At 35.0% G+C, this 25,753-nt stretch overlaps 4 protein-coding genes across 6 annotated transcripts; 2 read left to right on the top strand and 2 right to left on the bottom strand.

The window, feature by feature from the left end:
• The first annotated feature begins 2,070 nt into the window (after positions 1-2,070).
• On the top strand, positions 2,071-6,246 carry LOC113781715 (small ubiquitin-related modifier 2-like). Of its 2 annotated transcripts, none has more exons than XM_027327690.1 (4): positions 2,071-2,134; positions 3,683-3,799; positions 5,726-5,875; positions 6,040-6,246. In XM_027327690.1, the coding sequence occupies exons 2-4, from the start codon at positions 3,710-3,712 to the stop codon at positions 6,130-6,132; spliced, it is 333 nt and encodes a 110-aa protein (XP_027183491.1). In that variant the 5' UTR covers positions 2,071-2,134; positions 3,683-3,709; the 3' UTR covers positions 6,133-6,246. The 2 variants fall into 2 exon arrangements, with proteins under 2 accessions (XP_027183491.1, XP_027183490.1); XM_027327689.1 differs by lacking the exon at positions 2,071-2,134 and adding an exon at positions 3,529-3,610.
• Positions 6,247-11,546: 5,300 nt separating this feature from the next.
• LOC113780683 (putative small ubiquitin-related modifier 8) lies at positions 11,547-13,366 on the top strand. The gene is made up of 3 exons (XM_027326463.1): positions 11,547-11,639; positions 12,352-12,501; positions 13,277-13,366. Exons 1-3 carry the CDS (start codon positions 11,547-11,549, stop codon positions 13,364-13,366), a joined length of 333 nt encoding a protein of 110 aa, XP_027182264.1.
• A 1,440-nt stretch (positions 13,367-14,806) lies between these two features.
• On the bottom strand, positions 14,807-20,361 carry LOC113781638 (transcription factor 25-like). Its single transcript, XM_027327598.1, has 5 exons — positions 20,273-20,361; positions 19,182-19,367; positions 17,457-18,016; positions 15,504-16,415; positions 14,807-15,261 (listed from the first exon to the last, which is right to left on the bottom strand). The coding sequence occupies exons 2-5, from the start codon at positions 19,359-19,361 to the stop codon at positions 14,994-14,996; spliced, it is 1,920 nt and encodes a 639-aa protein (XP_027183399.1). The 5' UTR covers positions 19,362-19,367; positions 20,273-20,361; the 3' UTR covers positions 14,807-14,993.
• Positions 20,362-21,167: 806 nt separating this feature from the next.
• On the bottom strand, positions 21,168-24,045 carry LOC113779819 (protein SICKLE-like). Of its 2 annotated transcripts, none has more exons than XM_027325549.1 (3): positions 23,932-24,045; positions 22,419-22,723; positions 21,168-22,159 (listed from the first exon to the last, which is right to left on the bottom strand). In XM_027325549.1, exons 2-3 carry the CDS (start codon positions 22,699-22,701, stop codon positions 21,384-21,386), a joined length of 1,059 nt encoding a protein of 352 aa, XP_027181350.1. In that variant the 5' UTR covers positions 22,702-22,723; positions 23,932-24,045; the 3' UTR covers positions 21,168-21,383. The 2 variants fall into 2 exon arrangements, with proteins under 2 accessions (XP_027181350.1, XP_027181352.1); XM_027325551.1 differs by having other exon boundaries at positions 22,419-22,694.
• Between the last annotated feature and the right edge of the window lie 1,708 nt (positions 24,046-25,753).

Here is a 25,753-nt window from a genome sequence, read left to right as displayed (position 1 = left end):
GATTCGTAGAAAAAAAAAATCCAAAGCAGACTTCAAGCCCACATTTGCCAAATCATCCACAGACATATTTCCTTGCCACCAGCAAACCATCAACTTTATGACTAAAGATTCTCCATTAATTTTTATTGGGGCTAAAAAAAGATTTTCCTTTAACTTGTCTTTGTATTTGGAGTTTTGGACTAAATGGAAATCTTTGTTGTGTTTTGTTACTCAATTTACCAAATTTTGGTGTATCATCTTTCTTCATATTATGATGCTCCTTTCTACCCGAGAGGAAGAAGAAAAAATCGATAATTGGAATTTGTGTTTACATGCATCTTATATATACCTTAACTTTTTCATTTTTTTACTTTAATAATTTTATTGTCAATTCTTACTCAATGAATCACTAGTTGATAGAGGATTTCTGACTTTAACATGAAAAAGACTATAAGTAGTACTCTGTAGATGAGTTAATCCATAGTTGTGCACTTATGCTCTTACAATCATTTTTGAAAAATATATTAAGAATTATCTTAGCCCCTACTCCTAACTAAAGTTTCCAAAAAAGACTCAATCCAATTCTGGAACAAATTAAATTTGATTTTATTTGACTAATAATCCATGGCTTACTTTCTTTCAGTATTTGAATACAAAGAAAGAAAATCGAGCATCCAACCTTTTTTTTTTGGTCGATAACGATAATATTTGCAAGTCTAATATTGGGAAATGGCTTTAATTTAAACCCTCGACCAACAACCCTCGTACTACAATTTTATTGCCAAAAAATTAAAATAAAAAGGAATAAGAAGGAAAAAGGATGAAAAAATAAGTTTAAAGTCATTTTAAGTATAAGCATACCAAACAAGGGAATTTCATTAAAATATTTAAGGGTAGTATTGTCATTTTAAATGGCAAGGGAAGCATGTATAATTTTTCAAATTTCAGGGGAGCTCAATGAAATTGTTAGAAACCTCAAGGGAGGTTTCTGAAATTATCCCTAGTTATAAAAACATTTGTTGACATTATTACTTTCCTTTTTCAGCTACGTGCATTTAAGGATAAATATCAAATAATATCTCCCATCAATAGATTCTTTCACAGCGGGATAATAGATGAAATCAGGTTGGATGGTTTTGGTACATTTACTTGTCCAAATGATTTTAGCACCTTTTGGGAATCCTTGCAGGAAATTAGATTCTGAGATCCTCTTAAGCTGGCATTGAAATGACAGTTTTAACGGGTCTCGTGAAAATACAAGGAGAAACTTTATCCGGTCTAAACTAATTATAATCAATCAATTGATGAGTTGATAGTTGATTTTGGACTAATAAAAATACTTTAATTGGACAAATAAAGTCCCACAATCTTATTTTGATTGTATGTAATGTAAAATTAATTAGTTCCATTATTTTATGTGGAGCATTTTTCATTAGTCCAAGACCAACTACTAGAATTGCTAAATAGTTGGTCTTGGACTAACAAGCTTTTCCCAACTAGGAGTATGAAGAAATTCGAAAATAGTTAGTCCACACTAAGGTACCAAAACTAGTGAGTAAATACTATAATTTGTAGCAATTAATTTCATGGCTACACGATTAATATTTTTTCAACCTGCACTGTGATTCCATGTTATTTATTCCCGTTTTCGACCTCAAAAATTTGGAAGGTACTTATTCCTATTAACTTGTAAAATTTATAGGTTTAAATTCAGGATGGCGAATTTCTTCAATCATAACAAAAAAAAAAAAAAAAACAAGAAAGAGCATTGGCCAAAAGGGAAGAATCTTTGGACTATCTAGCAACAATAAGGATAGCATTCCAAAAATGAGATCATTAAATGGATCATATTTCAACCCATATAACCTCCTTTTTTCATGTAAAAAATAAAAATTTTAAGTTTGACGTGGTCACATTCCTGCTTAAAGATAATGTTCTAAATAATAATAATAATAATCGCCCGAAAGGACCACATTTTGAGAACATGCGGTGAATTTAAATATAAAAAAATAAAAAAAAACTTCAATTTAAATATAAATATGTTTTCTTATCATGAACTCTGTATCGAGAAACTTAGAATCGCCGCTCATCCTACCTCACAACCCCCTCTTTGCACCAGTGGTTCCACCACCGGCAACGTCGCCTCCAACACCAAGTTAGTCTATAACTCCTCTAGTTTTCTATCTCTTTATTGGTAGATTTGAATGAGTAATTTTGATTGCATATGGTTGAATAAAAATTAATGATTCACACACATAAATGTATGGATGAAGTTTTTTTTTTGGATTGTTTTGTCTAAATTTGCTCTAGATTACTGTAGTTATTTTATGGCATTTTTTGATATTTAAAAGTGTTTTAAAAATATTTTTTAGGGTGCTTTTGCATTATGGTGGTAAAACTTCTTCATTCCGCCGCCAAACCCTACAATCTCCTCTCTTCTCTTCTTCCCACTCCGCTCTATCTTCATTCCCTCTTCTCCTACTCTCTCCCCTCCCCACCACCTGCCAATCTCCTCTTGTTCCATCTTTCCACCCCTCATCCCTTCCTTTTTCCATGAACTTGCGACCCCCTTATCTACCTCTACCACGAACTTGCGACCCCTTCCTTTCTTATCCTTCTCCCATTTACTCCTTTCCCATCTAGACCAAATTGAGCAAGGGCGATGGCCTCAGAGAAAAGATAAGTGATATAGAGGAATAGATGATAAAAAGAAAAAAGGTAGCAAGAAGTGTTGTTAAATTTTGAACGGTCTAACTGATTCGATCAATTTAATCAAAAATCAACAAGATCACTGTCTGAGTTAATACTAGAATAAGGCGGGGAAAAAATAAATCTTTTATATTCATCAAGGATAAAATATATAAGACTGCATTATGTGATTCCATCACAACCCTAGCTGAACCAAGTTTCAATGAAAACCCTAGCTAGTTTTATAAACTTTTTTATTTTTTATTAGTTTTATCTCTTTTTTTTTTGTGATTTCTACCACCTTGCCAACATATGATATGCATTTTAGACGTGTTTGTTTAAATGGAAAAAATATAATTTCTACTAAATTAAATTTACTTTATGTGTTTTCCAGTATTATATATAGTAAAAATTGAATCATGTCATTGGACACTTTAGTTTATTTATAATTTTGACATTCTTTCATCATGCTAATTTATCCAAGTTGTATCCTTGATTAAAAATTGTTTGAAATTTTTCTTTGAAATATTACTTGCACACTTATTATGATGTAATATGGGTAAAATAAAAAAATTAATTGAAAAATGTATTTAAATCTATTCGCCTTCCTTTCATCACGTGATATGATTTACATGAGATAAATTTTAAAAAATAAAACAAACATATTTATGGTACAATTAGAATAATTTTTGTAAAAAAAAAATCACTATCCAAATAAGGTAAGTTGAAAACATAATAAATTAATTGCTTTTCCAATTCCTCTTTTCTTATGGTACTAGAGACTACTGCTATACAACCGTGTCAGTGTCACTATTGATCATGAACAGAGGAACTATAATTACTTGGCCTCAGTTCGGACTACAGGCTTTACATATCTAACTTAGACAACCAGACCTATCTTGCCATGCTTAAAACTTTTGCAGTTGGTACTTTATACTCGCAGGTAATATTTAAATACTCTCTCCTATCAGTATTAGATACTCTTTTTATTGCTCTGCTATTTTTGTTTGTTCAGGAGCAACTGGAATTCTGCTAGCTGAAAATGGCAAGACGTTGCAGCGGCAGGAAGAGGCCACTGGAAATGAGTTATGAGCCATGCGATGAGAGGGTCCTCCTTAGGATGCTTGGCCAGGTTGGTTTCCATCAATTTGTTAGCTATGGTTCAATTACTTTTTCTAACTCTGGGGCAAGATTGCAGGGATGGGTTGTGGGAGGGATTTTTTTTTGGGGTTAATGCAATATTTCTTTCTTTAGGTTTTTTTTTTGGCCTAGTACTGATCTATAATGCATCGCTGTGTCAAAATTTGTGACAATAATGGCTGGTGGTTGCTTTTATTTGCTTGAAAATTTTGCATTTTGAAAGGGTTAATGTCGTTATTGGAAAAAGAAAATATTGTTTTCAGGTGATTAACTTTGGTTTATACAAATATTTTCTGGAGTAGTTGTAAAATCTTGACAAAGAATCCTAAGATTTAAGAAAGAATTGAGCTATTTGGTACTGTACAGTTTACATGGATATTCGGTTTTCCATTGGACAAATGTGTCCATGTCAATGATGTAATTTCGTTTTAACTTAATCCATGGAAGGTTCCCCTAATTATCCACCGCTGAGGATAATACCTGAAAACTTTTTAATAGGTCACCTATGCTATTTTATTTTTAGCTTCATTCCCTCTCAATTGCAAACTTTTAGCATTGTGCCCACTAATATACTGCAAAAAGAATATTTTCTGCGATTGGTGCAAGTTGCTTCTATTTCTTCTTCTTCTTCTTTTTTTTTTTTTGTTGGTGGGGTTGGGGGAGGGAGGTTTCTCTTCCTTCCTCATATGATCATTACTGGTAACTCAAAAATGTTCATGATTAGTAGGAAGTATATGCTTGTTACTTGTCTCATTTATCAAATATTTCACATTAGCTGCTGTATGTGATCTTACAAGATAGCACTACCAATGGTCTATTTTTTGCTATCTTTTACATACAACATACCGAACATCATATTCTTATCATCTTTGATAAGTGATTAGACCAGAGTGTGAAGTGAAGCCCATTATCTTGTGATAAATTGAAACTAAGGGGAAAATCAGAGGATTCTCAAGCAGAACACAATGATCTTGAGCACATAGAACACCAAGGAACTAGAGGGTTCCTTTCAAAATTAAAGTAATTAAGAAAGACTTAATCTTGAAAACAATATTATTCAATTTGCTAATATGATAACTGTTGGCATTATCAAAATGTTTAGTGATTAAGACTTGTTGACTAACTACTAGCATTGCACAACATAGTGTGTGCAAGTTTATATTATGAATAGAAAGTAATTGAAAATTAAATTGAAACTTTGTCTCTGAGTTCAGAAAATTTGTACGAATATAGTAGCTTTCATGCAAAATAATCGAAGATCCAACCAAGTAGTGCAATAAACAGATTCAAGTTCTTGATTACGAACATCCAGTCATGATCCTTATACATGTAGTTGTATGACATACTTTCTGATCAGCACTCGACAAAATAACTAATTACTATTGTTGGAAACTTGCAATAGATCAGAAATGCTTCGCAATTATGATATAAACCTTGACAATTTCACAATATCTCCATTCCATTGACACCGACCACATGAAATTTGGGGGAGAGGGTGGGGTGGGGAATTGGTTGGGTGGTAAGGTGGGAAAAAATTATAAGTAGAAGATCCTGAATTCAAGACCTCCGACTTAAAAAAAAAGTTCACATGAAATCTTAAACGTTTTAACATTACTAGTTCGAATTTGTTTATCCTTGTTTTTTCTCCATACTATTTCAATTCTTGAGACTGCAATTTTTTTTTTTTTTTTGGGGTCCAAAATTCTTCCTTTATGCAATCGTCATTTTTTTGAGTAATCAAACATTCTTTTTAGTTATTATTGAATTTTCCTTGAAAGTTTACATCTGCAGTGGTATAAAGGTTACTAGTATTAGTTTTGCAAGAATATTTAGGAGAGAATGGATGAGAAAATCGTTGTTCTTATGCATTCTGTCTTTTCTCCATGACCTCTGAGACTGCTTTTCTATTGCAATATAGGATGGTAAGATGATGCTTTTCAAAGTCAAACGAAACAAACCATTGAAGACCCTTTTGATGAAGTACTGTGACTACAAAAAATTCGATTACAGTACTGTGAACTTCTTGCACCTTGGACGCAGAGTTCTTGTGAGAAGCACCCCAGAGGAGGTAATGGCTCTGAACATAGATTTAGTAACTATGGTAATATGGAATAACAGATAGGATATGCATTTTCATCATGAAGTTCTTTAGCTGGAAATTGTTTGCGTTTTCGATTTTAAAAATCTTGTTGCAGTTACAAACTGGCTTTGATTTTTGCTAACTATGTGTAGCTTGGCATGCGAGATGGAGATATTATTGAAGCTATGGTGCATGTGGACGGAGGAGGTGATGTTAAGGATATCCAAAAGATGTGGCCTGCTTAGATCATGAAAGAAACCAGGACATTGTTCTGGAAAATTTGCATTTTGAGTTGTAAACAGGAGACTGGTTCAGGGTTCATCCAACAGATTTATTTAAATTAAGACCATTTCTGAATATTTCATCTTCAAGTCAAAAGTTCTTTTAGACTTATTCTCTAGCTTTTTTCTTGTCTCGTTATGAGTTTACCTTGGTTTTGATTACCTTTGCTTGTCTTCCGATATCAAAAAGCTTGAATTTTTGCTGAAAATTTGGAGCAGCATGCCAAGTTTCTTCATGAAAGTTAGGCGAAAGCTTAGTTCTTTTCATCATGGATTTCTATTTGTTTGTGGCATTATCACATGAATTTTCTTGGCTATATTTGTCAGGATACTCTGCTTTTTTAATAGATTTCAAGAGTGCTTTTACTAATTGCTTTAGCTTTTATTTTGACTATGTTTTTTCAGGATGTTTTGCTTTTCAATAGATTTCAAAAGCGCTTTGAGTCTTGCACATTATTAAACTTTCTTCAGGCTGCATGGTGCCCCCTGATTATTAATTTCAGTCTTACACATTCTTGAATTATCAACTTTTTACAAAATGCTCCAATCAACTCCCGGTCAAAAGAATTTACTGAGTAAAAAGTTATAAGGGAAAATACCAGTTTTCATCTCTAAATTTTGATCCATGGACATATTCCATCTTCAAACTTTCTGGTATAACACATTTAGTATTTGAATTATCAATTTTTTATCAATTTCATCCTCAAATGGGAAATGAATCAATTTGAACGGAAATTAAAGGTGGGAAGAAAGGTATTGGAGTCGAGAGAGTGAAGATAATTATTCTATTTTGTTGATTTTAAGTTGTGTAAGACTTTTTACTTAACGAACTCATGCTCATTAGGTGTCCAATTTCTATTCAAATTAATTAATTTATCATTTGAGGATAAAATTAGTCAAAAATTTATAGTTTAGATACTAAATGTATTATATCAGAAAGTCTGAGAACAAAATGTGTCCATAACTCAAAGTTTAGCGATGGAAATTGGCATATTCCCAAAGTTCTAATTGTCCTTGAATTTAGTTCAACAGTCAAAATGTCTTCTTTCTCTACGAGTAACATACCATATATGGATCTCTCTTACTCTTTCCTTCTCTCTTTCTTTCGTACATATAAGAAGGAAATCCTCGATCTGCATATATAAGCCAGTTATAAAGAAAGAAAGAAGGATATTTGGGCCTCTTAAATAAGTCTAGGGGTAAACTTTTTATTGATTAAATTACCCGGCGGTGAGTAAATTGGAGTATATCACCAAAAATTGATAATTTGAGTGTGTTTCGTGGTGGAATTGATAGCTCAAGAGGTACTTTACAACTTGAAGAAAGTTTATGATATATTTCCAATTAACCCGTATGAGGTATGTAGTGAGAGATTCACTTAATGAACAGGGGTTAAAATGTTTATCTGTTTGATGAAATAATTCCTTTAATTAAAAAAAATTTCTTATAAGAGTTGCGAGCTGACTAGATTTTTAAAGCCTTGTTTGGATTGCTTGTTTCCGTCGGAAAATATTGTCGTTTTCTGTGATCACATTTCTCTATCACCTTTTTCCCTCACATATATCAAATTGCTACAGTAATTTTTTCATGAAAAATGACAGAAAATGCAATCCAAACACAACCAAGTGTTTTTCACTTTCTAATGTAAATTTATTAACTAAGTCCAGTGTGTTAAATTTTTCATCCCTAAATAAGAAATGGAAGGCACATTTTGGTAATAGTAATATCAGTTACTTTTTCAACAGCAAATTGAATTTTATAAGATTAGCTGTTTGTAATACTTAATCTTGATTTAGTTATGTTGGTTTCTAACTATATATCAATACATACAATTATATGTAAATCGATCCAAGTATTTAGATCTAGGGGTGCCTACAACCAAATATGTCTATCCACGGTGTTGTTATCATTCGTCGATGTAATTAGCTTCAATCTTCATTCCCAACACAAGATGTATGTGCCTTTTGATTTTTCATGGTTTGATTTTGTCCTTTTTGTGGAAATTTTTGCACAAAAAAAAGAAAAAGAAAAAAACACTTGGACTAAGGCAAACTTAGCCTCACAAAAATAGGGGCAAAGGAGCCAGGCAAAAGTCAAAAAAAAAAAAAAAAAAGAATTTCTAATCTGCTATAGAAAAAAAAAACACTTAGACAATATAGTATTTTTTTGTATTCATAGTTTTGGATGTATGCCACATGTACATGATTTGAATTTCAAAATTGAATTCATGTTATGTGATATAATCTAAATCTGCTTGTGTAAAAAAAAATTATACACTAACAAAGTATTAAAATGTTATCCTTATTGCTTATGACCTGTTTGGAAAGTTAGTTTTCTTCAAAAAATTTCTACATTTTTCGTCAACACATTTTTCAGTTATCACATATATCAAATCGCTACGGTACATTTTCTACAAAAAATTGCAATCCAAACAAAAAAATATTTTTGAAAAATTGCATGGCATACCTGCCAAGTTCCAATTTCAACGCCTTTTACTCGCATAGTATATTTTCTATTACGCTGTGAAAAAGACAAATCTTTTACTTTTCAAAATATACTTTCTTCTTAGCAAAATTAAAATGCACTTCAGTCTATACAGCACAAGTAACACAGCCCGAACAGAGGGTTCTTGAACGACTTCTCATGAAAATTATTCAAGACACTTAAGAAACCAAACTCTGCAAAGAAAAAGTTGAAAACAAAAAAGAAAAGGAATAAAACTTTGGGTATTGATTCCAATCGCTTTCCAGTTTCCAGTTATCATTTTCAGAAAGATTTCCACTTTGGTACAAAGACAGGTCAAAAGCTTTGCCAGACCAAAAACCTTCACAAACAGATGAAAGGGTCAGAGAGCCCTTTCCCGAGGATGACTAAATCTATCGCGTGTCAAAGACGAAAATGGTTAAATTCTTACTTTCGTAAGAAAATGTCAGAAAGAAAACTCATTCTCAGGGGGCTTGGGGGGTCTTTATCTCTTAGCAGCGGGGCACCCCTGTGGGGTTTTCTATCCCACATCGGTAATGGGGGGGTTGGGGTTTAGGTTTATAAGTCCCTCACAGGACTCCAAAGTTACCGGCTTTTGGAGTTACTGTGGGGAGTTAGGTTTATTTGCCAAAAATTCTTACTTTCGTAAGAAAATGTCAGAAAGAAAACTCATTCTCAGGGGGCTTGGGGGGTCTTTATCTCTTAGCAGCGGGGCACCCCTGTGGGGTTTTCTATCCCACATCGGTAATGGGGGGGTTGGGGTTTAGGTTTATAAGTCCCTCACAGGACTCCCAAAGTTACCGGCTTTTGGAGTTACTGTGGGGAGTTAGGTTTATTTGCCAAAAATTCTTACTTTCGTAAGAAAATGTCAGAAAGAAAACTCATTCTCAGGGGGCTGGGGGGTCTTTATCTCTTAGCAGCGGGGCACCCCTGTGGGGTTTTCTATCCCACATCGGTAATGGGGGGGTTGGGGTTTAGGTTTATAAGTCCCTCACAGGACTCCCAAAGTTACCGGCTTTTGGAGTTACTGTGGGGAGTTAGGTTTATTTGCCAAAAATTCTTACTTTCGTAAGAAAATGTCAGAAAAAAAAAAAAAGACGAAAATGGTTATTATAATTACTGTCTCGATCGCTGTTACATCATACTGTATTTCATTAACACTGAAAATCTTTTAGATTATACGGATGATATCTTTTTGCTTTAAGGAAAGAGAGCGTACATTGCCAGGCTGAAATTGTACGATACTGTGAGACATAAAATCAAGAGCCAACATTTAAGTTTTTAATCAATCTTACATATTGACAGTATACTTATAATCCGGCACGAATGCATGACAACTAATCACTTGATTTGAATTTGAATGTCAAGTTTAACATATTATCTAAATTCATTTATATATAACACTTTCAGTGCATAAAAAATTAATTTAATAATTATTAATGTATTTAATCCCCATAACGAGCTAGAATGTAAGTTTGAAAAGTCTTACATTTTTTAGTTGGATAGTACTATAATACATTACATTTCAAAAATGCAATTATTTATACATTGTCTTACTATTTAAAGAATTTTACTTGTACAACTGTTTACAACTGTTTTGAACTATTTCGATAATAATTATTGCCACTTGTTTGTCACGCAAGGCCATGTATAAAGACAATTAAAGCTAAAACGACATTTAAGTGTTAATCAATCTTACATATTGATAGTGTATTTATAACCTGATCAATTTGAATGTCAAGTTTAACACATTATCTAAATCCACTTATATATAACACTTTTAGTGCACGAAAAATTAATTCAATACTTATTAATGCATTTAATCCCCATAGCGAGGTAGAATATAACTTTGAAAAATCTTACATTTTTTTTTATTTGGATAGTACGACAATAGGCTATATTTCAAGAGTGCAATTCATTATACATTGTCTTACTATTTTGAACAATTTTACTTATACAACTCTTTATAACTGTTTTGAACTACTTCGAAAATAATTATTGCGATCTGTTTGCCATGCAAGCCCATGTATAAAAGACAATTAAAGCTAAAAATGGGGTTAGTTTAAATTAAACGGATGAAATTTATTATGGAACACAGCTTTCAAAAATTTGTCTTAATATTTCACCAGTTGTCATTGGACTATATTTGATATTTTTTTTTTTTAACTATATTGGATATTTAACTATACACATTATAAACAATAAATAATAATATTGTGTCATGTAGGTGTGACCAATTGTTGCCTATGATCTATATTTGTTATCTTATTATCTATATGTTTGTTTTATTAATATCATATTGTATTGTGCCTAGATGTGACTGCCAATTGCGAAAACTTAACTCATTTCGAACCTATGATTGTCGTATAACATGTTGTGAGGCATCAAGGCTAACGCGATCTAAGCTTGAAAAATTGTGAAACAATTGAGATTATCTATTTCTTACATTTGCAGAAAACTATCATGAATTACTTATTGATGAAGAAACTTAAAGCTTTTTAATCGTAGACGCTTTACATGTGCATCAGTGCCACTCTATACAATTCAATTTCACCCAACAAAAACATAGACAAAACTGTTGCAAGATTCACCTGTGGAAGTCTGCAAACAGATGCCACGTGTAGCGAAGCTAGCGAATAGCCGAACTGCTGCAGCTTTTTTATGGCAGTAGCTTTTAGTCTTGGACTCTTGGTCTTCGTAGCTATCAGTCTCCTTCAGTTTTTGTTTCTGAAGAATCAACCGTTGTGCTTTTAGTACATTGAGAGCTCATGTACATTAGAAAACTCTCTTGCACCTCGCTTTCCAATTCTGCCACATAATATTAACAGTTAGTGTAATAAGTTCATGCCCCTGATCTCTACTTTTTGCTTTGTCTTTGCTTGGTGATTAGTAAGATGTCTGCAAACGGAGGAGAGAGCACTGCCAGTATAGAAATGGAGAAGTCCAAAGTTACTGAGAGCACTGTTGCCATCAAGGTGACAAGCCAGGTATCAATGTCAAAAGTGGTTTGATTTATTTTTCTACATCTTTTGCATCCGTGGATATAAAATTTGCAATAATAGAGATGAATGCAAGATGAAGTGAGGAAAAGAATAAAAGAAAATAAATTTCTGAAATTTTTTTTTTTTAAATTTTGGATGCAGGCTCTTTTCATACATGGTAAAGTACCTAACTTTTTCCAATTATGGAATTTTAATGCCTGATGGAACATTGGAGTAATGGAGGCTCCTCTGGTCTTTTGTGTGTGTGTGTGTGTTGATGAAGGATATAAACATCTTTGAAAAGGAAAGATGCATGAGGTTCAAATAAAAGAAGGGGAAAAAATGAAAAATTTCCATCAAAAGTTCATGTCTTGGTAATGAAATGGAAATTTGTGTGATCTTTTCAAAGATTACATCTTTAGTATGAGTGATTTGGTTACAAAACCATGTTCTTTGAATTGAAGATGATTGTCATTCTTTCTATTCCAAGTCTACTCTTACCAAAATGAGATCTGAAAGCTAAATGGAGTGTTAAAAAAATATATATATTGTGTGCATGTCTGCAGTTTTGCTAAATGTTCAGAACTTGATCCCAAAAGGGGCAATGATGGGAGAAAAAGGACCGACCTTGTAATGTCCCTATTTTCTTGGACAACCCCCCTGTTTTTTTGTCTAATTTTTCTTCTTCTCTTTGGGGGTCTGTTTAATTGATATAAAGGATGGAAAGGAGACCTTTTTCAGGATTAGACGTGAGAGCCAAATGAAGAAACTTCTGATTGCTTACTGCCAGAAGTTTTTTCTGAACTACCAAGCAACCCGCTTCTTTTATGAAGGAGATTACTTCAATCATAACAAAACTCCTAATGAGGTAATTTCTTTCTTGTCTTCATGATTTTTTTTTTTTGGGTGATATTTTCCTAAATAAAGTGAGTGGATTTAATGTGAATTATTTGCCGTTTGTTCTGTTTTTCCATAGTTATTAAAGGATGCATGATAAAGGGCTAGTCACGGGACTGCATTTCTCGTAAATCCTTGCACAACATTTCATATGTTGAGGTTAATAACTACATCTGTGAATAAATGAGGGAAAAAGAGCAACAACATTAGGCCCATTGCAGGATAAAAGGGGTAATGTTCTTTTGGGGACTGACTTGAATTGATCAATGCTAAACAAATTGTAGAACACCCAAGGCAAGCTTTTAGCTTAACTTTTACCCTTTCTTTTCTGTGATATATCTGTGAGTTGGTTTAGCTATTCTTCTCTAAAATTTTAACTTCGTAGAAATTCTTATCTGTAGGCCAGGACCATTAATTATTCTGCATTTTCAAGGTGTAATTTCTAAACGTTAACACGTTATAGGGATTTACTACAGCTGCTATGCTTCGATGGTATGTAAAAATTATATTTGGTCTGTCCTTAATCTGATTTCTATGCAAGAAAACATGATGCCTAATGAAACATATGATGTTACTCAGAAGCAGTTGCATATATCAGACAATGGACATTCTTCTTAGGGGAATCTATACTTGCATTGCTGCACTGTACCTGTCTGCTCTATCTTGTGTCAGTTCTGAACGATTCAAAATGCATGATGACCCCCTTGATCTGGAATTCTTGTTTACCTACTTTTCTGAATTTGTAGCTCGGAATGGAAGATGATGCTCTGATTGAGTGCTTGGTCGAACAACTTGGAGGTGGTGGTATGAGTTCTTCATCAAAGATGGCAGATTAACCCAGTGTTTAGACACTAACATCTATCTTATACTGGCAGTTACCATGGACCTAGCTAGATCTGTACCTGATCTAATCAAATTTCACAAACTCATGTGGAAATCAAAAAAGATTAATTGGGTTTTCAAATTTCTGGTACTTATCTTATGGAGAAATGTACTGATTACCGCATTGACATCAAGTTCACTGTTTGGATCTTTTGTCTAAAATGTTGAATCTTGATATGCTTTTAGCCTTCCTGAAATACATGCCACCTTAAGTAATTAATGAGTAAAGAAAAGTAACTTGGGGTTAATGAACTCTTTTTCTTAAAGTTCAAACCACGCTATCAAGTTAGCTTCCAAAGGGCAGATGCGGGGGATAACTCATCTTATTGGCCTTCTTGGTTCTTTGAACAAATGCTTTAGTGAATGTTTGTTTAGCAACTGAGCTGATTATGTATAGCTTAGCCCTGTGTGCTTTGGCTTTAGCTTTCCAGATTATTCTTTGCGTCAGTATTGTGTTCTTCCACAATCACACCTTATTTTATCATTCTAATCGCACCAATTCTTGGTGGATACCATTCCAAGTTATGTGCCTGCAGCTCTGTGCATCTAGCTGCTACATTCAGCATCTAAACTTGCATCTTCTTTGACTGGAGCAAAGTAATTGTCATAGTAACGTTTTGATCTAGCTTGATGACAAATAAATTGGACTGTCTTTTACACTGCTCTTTCATGTCCTGATCAGCTAAAACATGCAATGTTGAAGCAATCTTGTCTAAAAACCTGCTTAGAACAGTTCAGGCTTTCCTGTTTTAATGCAGCCTGAACCTAGCACTCTGCTTCCTTTGTTAACCTGCATGTGGTCTTATGGAGAAGTTGTCGTTAATGAACCCTTTTGACCAGATTGTTTGCTTTGATCAATGTTGCAATTTCGGGGACATTTTTCAGTTCCACAAAAGGAGACAGAACATTTGTATGTGTGATTTCCTCACTCATCTGAGTTCTGATGCAACTCGAAGAAGTGGCATCTTTTTAGAGTACCCTTTTCAACTGGCTTTTAGTTGGATGTCTCACCCCCATTCCCAAATACCAGGATTAGGTGCTTATGTGCTCATATGGTCCACAACTCTAAAAGAAAGAGTGTAATCGACAGTTCCATATCCATTAATTTGGATCAATAATGAGTAAAACTTGACCTTGAAAGCAATAACTTGCAAGTTACTGTATGCTTGCTCCAATTTCATTTGCACCATAGTCAGAGTTTTGAGCAATAGCCACTCTCAGGGTTATCTAGAACTCGTAGCTGCAACTTAAAAAGTTATTGATCATATATTTCCCAGAGATTGAAGACAGATTAACTGAGGCATCCAACTTTCCTCTGCAGCATATACTAGAAGCCATATGAGCGAGAAAAGACACTGTACAGTAAAATCACACCAGCATTGAAGAAATGACGCAAACAAAAGAAAATTGCCGAAAAAGAAGATTAAATTCCACAGCCCATCAACAAGAATATGAATGATGATAATGCAAACAAACCTTTTATTATTATCGAAAGAATGCTCGTATTGATATATCTTTCCTAGATTTGTTATCCCTGCTTTAAAAACCCATTTCTCTACAACCGAACATCTTAGTCTAATCTTAATTGGCCTGGTCATGATGATCATTCTCGTTGTGCTCGCCTTCTCCTTGTCCGTAGTCAAACCAAGGTAGCATAGACTCGAGTAGGACAGCTAGTGCATTTCGGTTTGTTAAATCCCGGGGAGCACGAGCGGGAAAAGGACGCCCCCCAACTTGTTCAGCATTCTGGACCTCTCTCATCCTTGGATCAACCATGAAGTTTTGCAAATTATCAGGTGGCATAGTTGGCACAGAATCAGAGAAATCTGATATCAGGAGATGCCGGTACCTGTCAAGCCAGATAAATTAGTAAATAACCAACTATTATAATAACATGCAACTTATTAAAGGCAATCTCCAATAATATTAGATTGCAAGAGATGCCAATTTTTGTGGGATATCATGTTTCTCCACAATTGTACCAATAACCTACAGGTCATTGGGCACTCCCCTGCACCTCAAACTGGGAAAGGATGAAATGAAGTCTTTATTGCATAAAGTATTTAAAAAAAATCCAGCAGAAATACTCACTCATTTTTCTCGGATGAAAAGGCCTCTTTCCTCACGCAAGCCCAATCATTTGCATCAGTTCCTTTGTCTTTCAGAGTTGCAATGACTGAATGAGCAGAGTCACGAAGAAACTTTTGCAGATCAGGAAGCCTCCATACAAGATAACTCCTTTCAACATACATGCTGATCAAGTGATCCAACGTTGGGCTTCCTGATTGCTCAGATTTAAAGAAACTATACTGAAGTATGCTTGTCCACACCTGCTCTTTCAAAGGCACCTTATTCACTAATTTCTTCAATACTGATGGATGCAGCATCAAGGCCTGTTTCATGAGATCATTTGATGAAGCCTTTCCATCTGTCTTATCCACATCTCCTGTGTCTTCCTTTTTTTCAAGGTAAAACCGACAAACGGCAAGGGAAAAAGAAAAATTTGGAAATAACCAAAGGGAGTTGTCACTTCCATACTCTTCAGAAAATCTTTCCAGCCACAAATACTCCTCTGCCCTAAGAGCAAAATAATCGATGCAGAACAGGCCTCCGACTGGATCATCTGAATCTAGAGAAAGCAATAATTTGCAAATTTCAAGAGCAGAACGGTGGCAGCCACGCCTATCCATGTTTTTCATGTGAGTAAAAAGTGTAGAGAAGAGGGGCTTGTTGGTCTCATGGCTATATTTCAATTGGCAGTTGCCCTGCAAAGGAGTGAACATTGGGTGCCATGCACATTCCAAACCATAAAGGCACTTAGCTGTTGCATCAGCTGACATTTGATGTTCCCCCGAAAATTTAAAATACTCTGCCAACGTTATGAGGGAATCTATATGATAAGGGTGCTGCAACAAAATGCTTGCAATTCCATTAAGGTCGTGGATTGCCTTGGCAGCTTCGAATGCTCTCTGGGCTTGGCTGTAAGATGGTGAATGTACATACCTAAATGACAAAAAGAATACCAAATTAGGCCTTGCATTTTTTTTTTTTTAAATTTCATTCTATATTAAGTGACACACATATGCACAAAAAGAACCAGTAACAGGGGATATAAAAACCAGCAACCGATCTATGAAATGAAGTTGCACTTGGCCACATCAGTTAAATATGAGACCTTGATCATTTGGACTAAAATATTGTTATGTAATACTAACTGAAAGCTCTTTCAGTTTTATCAACTAACTGAAACCGATTTAGATTCAAAAAACAGGCAACTCATATATAAGAATTCATTGTGATTCCAACTGTGTACTAAAAAGATGGTTATCTATCATGAATTTACATACTTTTTCTCACTAATTATTTCAAATCTAGCTCGCTTTTCTCTTAAATAAACACAGAACTCATGCTTCCAGAGGTAAAAGTTTATCCAGAACATCTGATTTTAAAGTCACAGCCACCATGCCAGCATTTTATTTGTAACTATCTACTCATCTAATTCTAGGATTCTGATTAACCATTATGACAAGATTTCATTTTTGACTATGTTCTGTTCTCTTATCTAAATCTATACCACTAAAAAAGCAAACCATAGTACACAGAACGAATCCATACGGTGGCAACTCATTTTATGTCACTTTCTTGACTGTGAACTCAATCCAATTACTATTAATAAGTTGCTTCTTCAAGTGACAATCAAATACCAGGATTTCTTGCACTTGTGTGTCATATTAGGAAGAAATCAGATGGCTAGACTTGCTGCAGCAGTCAAATTTGAGACTGGGTGCTAGAATGGATGGTTAAGATATTTGTCATAAATTATAGTAAACTATAAACCAGACAAATAGTGTCATATTTCAGTTAAACATAAAAGCATGCACAGCGTGTCTAGGTCTAGAATAGTATTCCACAGTGCCTTTTAACGTAAAGTGCACCAAATGGCTAATTACACATGTATTTTCACCATGTCATAGGATTAAAGAAAATCAGATCAGGATAGCAACGAAGCCCATTGATAGGGGTAAAAAAAGGATAAAGTGTTACCGGAAATAATTGACCCCATTGCTGCTCTCTAAAAGCTCCATAGACAAAGACCCATCCCATCGAGGCCAGTGTTCAGACGGAGAAACAAGAATAGTCCTTCTATGACTGTAACTCCCTCGCCGACCAGTAAGTGACTGCCTGGAATTTCCAGCTTGATGCCCTTTTTCAAATGAATTCACTACCTTAGAACCAAATATCCTTCGTAACTCATTTTCTGCACTGAGAAATTTGGGATCAACTTGTAGAATAGAGGGTTTCAACTGCTTCACGATACTGTCTTTGCCACTTATATTTGCAGACTTGGCTTTTCTGCTATATGAAGCAATACGCTGTTGGCTAGAAGAATCGACTTCAAGAGATAGATTTTCCAATGTCACATTACAGGATCTTTCATGATCTTCAACATTTGATGATAAATCTGCCTTCGACTTCTTCTTTTTCTTTTTCTTTGATTTTTGGTTTGCCAACGAAATCGAGGTTACAGAAGCTTTTACCATTGAAGGATGTTTTTCATTTACATTTTGATATCGAGATGCATGAGCAGCTTCCACTTCATCTCCCTGCAACAACATCAATCGTGATGTAGAGAGAACAAATGAGAAAAAGATATTATACAGCCCTTCTTTCATCACCATACACCCTTGGAATCAAAAAACTATGAAGAACATTATCTATGACTAAACACTAGATGGGTACAAACAAATAGGGAAAAAATTTTCGCTAAAATAAAAGAAAAATCTCACATTGACTTGTACAAGTTAAATTCAAACTACTGCCACAAGGCCCACTGTTTCTTCATAGTAGTTTGCTAATCTGTTATTGGTATATGTTTTAACTTAGAACAATTTAGAACGCCCTTTCAGCTCCTTAGCTTTGGTTTATGCCATTAAAACACCATGTGAGAAAGAATGAAGGCTGCAATTCATACTTTTTTTCTAACACATTATTGCAGACCAGCGGGGTAAGTGCTACTGAGAACACACATTCCAAGCAACTGCCAATGATAAAAATCAAACCCAATATCTAATGTTAGCTTGATAAAGAGTTACAACCTTCAAATATGCTATCCTCAAATGGCTGGAAAAATTAATTTGATCAGAGCTATTAGGAAAATTTTCCAACCATTCTTTTCCCATTCCTCCAACTGGAATTGAATCATCAGTATTTACCTCACTTCATTCCTATGGCAGCTTCATATACGTAAAATATGTTTAAAAAAAGATCCTTGCTACGAATAAAATATCTTTCTTAGCATACATTACAATCATATTCAAGACTGAGCTTATCCCCATATGTCTTACCAACTAATTGCACGTGACATATTAGTAAAGTCATATGCAGCAAAAGTACAGCATATGTCAGAATAATGAATCAACTCTTATATCTGCCTGTCTTATTCAAACTGGTGCTTACTACATAAACAGGAAGATCCTAACTGCTAACACAGAATCACCTTTTAATGGATTAGTGAGGATTGCCCAGTAGAAAATAATAACTACAAGTCCATCAATGAGATTTTTTTATTAGCAGCCATATGCGCATATAAGCAAGCATATATTAAGAAGTCTAATTCATCTAAAAAAGTACATCAAAGAAACTAAGGGAGCATAAGGCTGAGTCAAAATTCAAGTAAAAGAATAACGAAACACAACCACACAACTGGACAGAATTTGCACTACTTATATTTGTAAAGAAATAAATAAGATGACATTCAGGAAATTAAACCTTGTCTGAGTCGTGGTGATCATCGCTGTCATTGTCATCCATGAGAAGATCAAAGGGATTCTGTGCTGGGACAGATGACTCAGGGGATTCAGACTCATCGTTCCGGTTCAGCAGCTCCTCCTGTTGCTGCTGTGTAGCTTCTTGTTCTTCCAGAACTTTCTTCAACTGGCGAGCTGACATCCTCTTCTGCAGTTCAAATTGGATACGACTGTATTTGATATGTTTGCATAACTAATTTCAAAAGATTGCTTTTTTAGAACACCTGCACCTACTACCCTGTACTAAGAGAACTTTTTCTCTAGTTTCTTTTTTCCTTTACCCTCTTCCCTTTCATTTTCAACACTTTATTGAATACTGTCCGCCCCAGTAAGTACATTACTAGTATAATACCTTGAACAAGTAATATCCACACACATTAATATATGATATCCCTACATATGTAAGCTATTAAAATCCAATATTTAAACAGCGAATTGTTCTTTTCGCACAAATTTATTCACGTATGTGATACTCCTAACTGATATTAGCTCAACAAAGTACTGACAAATCTAAAAATTCATAATTGAAACACCATCACATGTGTTGTGTTGTACCACTATTTTAACCCTCATAGTTTGTTCAAATAAATATGTGGCTTAATTGATAGCTCAATTGACTAACAACCACCTTGAAAAAAAAAAAAGAAGAGGTCCATGCTGGCCTTTCAATCAGTGAAGCAATCGACTTTGTGAAAATTCGACCTACTATAAACATCGAAAGTTTCAAACGCATTGAATAAGCTTAAAAATAACCAATACCCTTTAATCAAATTGGATTCGTGCAATACTCGGCCCTATCATAATTTGAAAGATTCATGGTTAAGTGCAGCAAATTTGGGATCTTCAACCTCAAATTCTAAACCTAAATCGAAAATCTATATCTGAAAATAGAAACTACAATTTCACTAAAAACCTTAACTTTTCAAAAAAATTCCAATTTCCTATCATAAATTTCTTACAAGTTTTTTTTCTTTCACTTGGGCAACTTCTTAAAAGCATATTTAACTACGTCAATTCGGAGAATTTAGGGATTAAAGGGTGAGGTGAACTAACCGGCGGCTTGCGAAGCTACTTTTTTCGGCGGTGAAGAAGAAATTCCGGCAGGCGTTGGAGGATTGGAGTTAGGGAAAGAAAGTATTCTCAGATGGGAATAAAAATGCTTACTTGCCAACGTGTCACGGGCCGCAGCCCGTTAAATGGCACGGAAAACCGACCCGTAACACTTGTGTGTATCAAGATTGAATTTTTTTTTTTAAAAAAAAATTTGAATCTGACAAAAATATATTTTCATTATTTCCTCATTGTTGTAATTTTTATAGATTTTAATTGTTTCCTTATTGCTATAAATTTTTTTTTTCATTTTGACATGGCCAAGAAAGGGCAGTTAGGGTTGAATAGAGATTTGATTATGCTAAACCTGATTAGTTAAGGATAAGAAGGATGTAAAGAGCGATGAAAATATTAAAAAAAAAGCTCAAATAGCGATTTGATTATGCTAAACTTGATTTAGGTGTGAGTATTGATCAATTTATGAACCAATACTGAACAGACAACAATAAAATCAAACTAGTTTTGCAATGCGGTTTTTCATGATTTTAGTATCTTTTTTATTTTCAATAAAACTCATTATCGTGGTAAAAGTAACAAAAAGGAGTCCTTTTGTAAACAAAGACAGGATTTCAGAGAGTAACTTAGCCCTGTTTCTTTCTAAATAAACTCCCAAATTCTCAAGAGCGCATTAAACTGTTGAAAATATGCTGTTAAATTCTGCAGCATATGTAGATCAGAAATCCCTACAAGGGCTTAAAAATCCAAACAAGAAAATAACACAGAAATTAGAAAAGGAAAAAGGACAAGAAATGGTTAAATATGTATCATGTCTTTGCATAAAAGGTGAAGGATATATAGCAGCCTATTTCCCAGTCAAATCAAACCCAGAACCACACAGTAGAGAGACTCTCAATTCTTTCAAGAATGCAAACATGGCTAAACGTAATTATGTAACAATAAACAAGTCCCTCTAAAACTGCTCATCCATCTACCAGGTCTGAAATTTGGCTGCCTATAGTAAAATAGTTCAAAACAGAAAAAAAAATTATAAATAAAAACAATGCAGAGGCCTTTCTGGAAACTATTTATACAAATTACAAACAGTTCATAATTTCTATTCCACATAGTCATCGCCATCGTCATTGTCGTCAGCAGATTCATAATTTGTTGCTGCATGAAATGATGCAGCAAGGTCTTCTGCAAAGCTTCTCCCAGAAGTATACTTGTGCAATACTTCTGAAACTTGAGCCTTTTTTCCTCTAATGGATTCTGGAAGCCAGGATTTTTTGGAGTCATGGGTACCAAAAGTTGGAGCATCTTTTCTCCTCCAAATGACAGGTTTTAGCGCTGCCCATGGATCTTCTACCATTGATTTATTGTAAAACCTACCCGGATTATGCTCAGCTGACAAGAAATCATGTGAACCTACTCTTCTACCACTATTAGCTGAAACTGGAGTGTTGTATCCTTGCCCTCGACCTCTACCTCTTCCTGAAGCCTGGGGGCTGTTGTTACCAAGCCACCGACTTTGGCCTCTCCCTGAATTAGGATAAGGGCTACCAAAATTACCATACCCACTCTCAGGACTGTTGATGCAACCATAGCCTCTGCTATGGCCATCATTAAAACTCGGACTACCTCCTGGTGCAAAGCCTGGACTAGCAACGCTACCTCCTCTTGAAAAGTTTGATGAAATGTAGGTAGGTGTTCCGGTTGATCCGCCGCCTTCTGGTGTGCCAAAAGGACTTGGTGTTCCCCTTGGACTCCTGAAAGGGCCAGGTCTGTGGTATGGTCCTGGAGATTGAAACATCCTCTGATCTGCACAGTAGGTGGCTTGGGCTTGATAAGCTGGATGGCCCCAAGGGTTGGTCATATCTGGTCTAACTGGTCCTGTTAATGGAAATTATTAGAAAGCACAGAGATAAGACCATGAGCATAGAACTTTCACAAAAAAAAAAAAAAAAAAGACTTGCTACCTTTCATTGATCATTTATACACCACCAGTAGCCAGATAGGTAAAGCATTTTAGAGAATTGGGAGATGATGACAGATGAAAACACACATGTTGCAGAAGCAAATGGTGGACAAATAAAATCAAAGCTATCCAAACTGAAAAGGAAAGTCAAAAGGTCGAGAATATGCTATTTACTTGGAGGCGTGAAATAGTCTGGTGAAATTTGATGGCTGACCTTGCCCCTCTTGTTTGCTGAAAATGCTGACATCGGATCTGTGTAATAATCAAATCTAGGAGCTGCCTGTGGCTCTGGATGCACAGATGGAGGGACCGAGGCTTCAATCAATGGGTTGGCAAGAGTATAAGATGCACCCATACAATTCTCAGAATCGCCGTGCACTCCAGACTGATCAGCTTCCCTACGCAATGCATTCAGCCTTTCTCTCCTCTTTTCTGACTCTTCCATTGCAGCTGACATAAATACACGGCATAACAAAAGACTGTAAAATTACAGCACAAACAAGAATAAAAACAAGGAATAATCTAGCATTCATTGAGGGAAGAGAAAATTAACAATGATGGAAAAAGAAGCCAGCCTACCATGAACTGTGTCTTTTAACATTAAAGGAGGAAAATTCAATTTCATGTACTGTCATTCCTCAAAACCATTTAGAAAGTTGAAAACAATTCTAGTGTATAAAAGTGAAATGCACCATACAACAGCAATATTGTGCTTGATACCTACAACAAAACCCCCATTAAGCATGATATATGACTATAAACATTCATACTGAAATATAAAAATCAAGTCTTTCATAATATATAGTTAACTGGCAACAAACTAAACTGCATTACATGCAAAACAAACCCAAGAAAATCTCTAATTTAACGAACTTGAATTTGCGCTCATATTAAACACAAAGTTTCCTACTCCATAAACATCAACCTCAAAATATTTATCTTCCAACCCAACTAAAACATACTGGTCAACGTCCCTTAAGGACGAAATACACTTGCACAATTCAGAAGCCAAAGAGTTTGAAAGTTAAAAAATAATGGAACGCAAGACATTAGACACCTTAGTTAAGTTTGGTTAGCAGGATTTGGCAGGACTGAACTACTAGCCTGCCTTATCCATGGTTCAATTCAATGACGCATCCGACTCCGAGTTGACCCGGCTGAGTCTTCACCAGAACTTCACCCTCCGGTCCGCCATATCCCGGAGACAGTACTCGTTCCAACTCGGAAGATTCAGGCCAAGTCAACTCCAGACTCAAAAGAGCGGCCGAGTGAGCCAACCCGTATTGACTCATCAGACATCCATGAACGGAGGCTTTCACCATGAGAAAGCCGCATCCAATTTATGAGAAATTGCACAGAAAGGCAGAAATAACAAATCAATCTTTAACCCAAAATTCTCTCTTTGAAGACTCTTCACTAAACAGCAAGTGGGTGGCAGAGATTCAAGAGAAGGAGAAGAAAAAATAAAAGGTCGAAGAAGACGAGCAGGCTTTCACATCATATGCAGGGGTTGTGGTGACCAAATCTAAATACGGTAACCAATAATTTCAGCAAAAAGCTTAAAATACAAATTTTCGTCACGTTTTCCTTACAAGTATGCTTAATACATAAATTCAGCCGGGTTCTTACATGTATGCTTAATACATAAATTCGAAAACATGAGGAGATAAGGAGATTCTGAACTTACCGGCGGATTCAAAAGCTACCGGCGATGGATAAGAAAATCCGGCGGCCGTCGGAGGATTGAAAAATTAGGGAAGGAAGGGACTTCAATAGCTTCAGTATCTCCTCCCCTCTTGCGTTTTTTTGGGTGTTCCTGATTTTGCCTATAATTTTGCCATTTTAACATTTTTTTTCTTTTAAACAAAAAATTTTAGTTGCCGCCCGTTGGATGCCTTGTGAACCGACCCATTGTATGACTTGGCTTATTTGGCCAAGGCCACGCCTTCAAGTGTGATTAGTTCTTTGAGCAAAAAAGGCGCAACTGTTTTTTTTTTTTTTATTTATACAAAAAAGTTTCAGGGGATTCAGTTTCGATCGTCATACGGACCAAGACTTGCCCTAAGACCATAGATTGTTTATAGGAATTCTTAGAAATGCTCACCAATATAGTTCTCGTAACCTGAAAAAAATGTTCTAAATGAAGTTGTGACATGTGCTAATCCAACTACTATTGTTAAAGATACGGTAGATAGAATATCAAGAACCGCCACTGAACCAATTGAAATTGAGCCGAATAGCTTCGTGATTTGGTTGCTCTAACTCTCTGAGGATTATGTACATGATTATGTATATGATTATACAAGCCAAAGGGTGAATTTCTCTAGATATTGTCCATACAAGAAAACATCACAAAAATAGTAGTATTTGTTGAGGTGGGGTACTAATATAAGGGTTAACGTAGTTGGCAAGTGAGGCGTCATTAAAAAATTGATTTAAATTTCCTTTTTTTTTTGCTGTTGGAGGAACTAAAAAGAATGATTTTTTTTTTTTAAAAGGCTTCTCCATATGCCATATGACATGCAACGAAGCTTTTAAAAAAAAAAAATTATCATCGCTGCATCTGAGCTAGATGTGGCAACCCTTTTTTTTTGTTTAATTTTAAGTATAAATTTCTAATTTTATATCCCTAATCTCTAAACCGTAACACTAAACCTTAAACCGTAAACCCTAAAATCTAATATTACATAAAACAAAAATTACACTAAAAATTGTGCTATTTTTCTTTTATAACCGGTGATTAATCGTCGATGAATGATAAGAAACGAGCTTTAGGTTCCAATTTAAAATAAAAAATTAAATTAAATTGAAATATGCCCAAGTCATCCTTTTGTGAATTTTTTGGTTTTAAAATTAATTTAAACTATGAGAAATAATGCAGCATCCAATGATAAATGTGTAAAATAACAAAATAAAAGTTTCGTGATAGTTAAACGGGAGTTTTGATAAGAAAAAATCTTGATGTCTAATTATCACCCACGAATGCGCCTCTTGTCCTGGTCGCGTGGTGTGGTAAAGCAACCACATTTTCAACGTACCTCCCGTGTGATTGATCTTGCTGCAGTTGTAACCTTTCAGACCTTTGAGATAGTGCCTACACTCCTTCAGGCATTTGGTCTTCCTCATCATCAACCAAGAGGTCCACCACTAAAGTATGATTGCACGTGTCAGGACACTTTGATTTCCCATAATTTCCATAGTTTCCATAAACACTTTGATTTCGCAAATTGTCAGGACACTGTTTTTAAACTTTTTCTACAAACTACCGTAGCCGAAAACCTCTAGCATAGCAAGACCAACTTATACACAGTTTCTTTTTGATGGAAGTTAAAACTAGAAACCATTTCACTGATCAATGATATGTAACCGGGCAGCATCTGGGTAAGGACACACCAGAAGTTTTTATGATTGTTGCAGAAGGCACTGAAGTCTGAAGAAACCGTTGATGAGCCTTCTCAATTACATCAAACAGAAATATGATTGTGAGAGGCCTGTTACTTTTAATAGCT

The sequence above is a fragment of the Coffea eugenioides genome, chromosome 8 (assembly GCF_003713205.1).
Source record: "Coffea eugenioides isolate CCC68of chromosome 8, Ceug_1.0, whole genome shotgun sequence".
Taxonomy (NCBI): domain Eukaryota; kingdom Viridiplantae; phylum Streptophyta; class Magnoliopsida; order Gentianales; family Rubiaceae; genus Coffea; species Coffea eugenioides.
Note: the sequence above shows the minus strand (reverse complement) of the source record. Positions and strands in the feature narration are given on the sequence as shown.

Excerpts from the sequence above, each read along its gene's own strand:
- LOC113779819 (XM_027325549.1), bottom strand. The coding sequence starts at position 22,701 with ATGTCAGCTGCAATGGAAGAGTCAGAAAAGAGGAGAGAAAGGCTGAAT. Across the intron at positions 22,160-22,418 it reads AGACTATTTCACGCCTCCAA|GACCAGTTAGACCAGATATG; the intron begins GTAAATAGCATA and ends TTCCATTAACAG.
- LOC113780683 (XM_027326463.1), top strand. The coding sequence starts at position 11,547 with ATGTCTGCAAACGGAGGAGAGAGCACTGCCAGTATAGAAATGGAGAAG. Across the intron at positions 11,640-12,351 it reads CCATCAAGGTGACAAGCCAG|GATGGAAAGGAGACCTTTTT; the intron begins GTATCAATGTCA and ends ATTGATATAAAG. Across the intron at positions 12,502-13,276 it reads ATAACAAAACTCCTAATGAG|CTCGGAATGGAAGATGATGC; the intron begins GTAATTTCTTTC and ends CTGAATTTGTAG.
- LOC113781638 (XM_027327598.1), bottom strand. The coding sequence starts at position 19,361 with ATGTCAGCTCGCCAGTTGAAGAAAGTTCTGGAAGAACAAGAAGCTACA. Across the intron at positions 18,017-19,181 it reads ATCACCACGACTCAGACAAG|GGAGATGAAGTGGAAGCTGC; the intron begins GTTTAATTTCCT and ends ATGTTGTTGCAG. Across the intron at positions 16,416-17,456 it reads AATGGGGTCAATTATTTCCG|GTATGTACATTCACCATCTT; the intron begins GTAACACTTTAT and ends TTTGTCATTTAG.
- LOC113781715 (XM_027327690.1), top strand. The coding sequence starts at position 3,710 with ATGGCAAGACGTTGCAGCGGCAGGAAGAGGCCACTGGAAATGAGTTAT. Across the intron at positions 3,800-5,725 it reads TCCTTAGGATGCTTGGCCAG|GATGGTAAGATGATGCTTTT; the intron begins GTTGGTTTCCAT and ends ATTGCAATATAG. Across the intron at positions 5,876-6,039 it reads TGAGAAGCACCCCAGAGGAG|CTTGGCATGCGAGATGGAGA; the intron begins GTAATGGCTCTG and ends AACTATGTGTAG.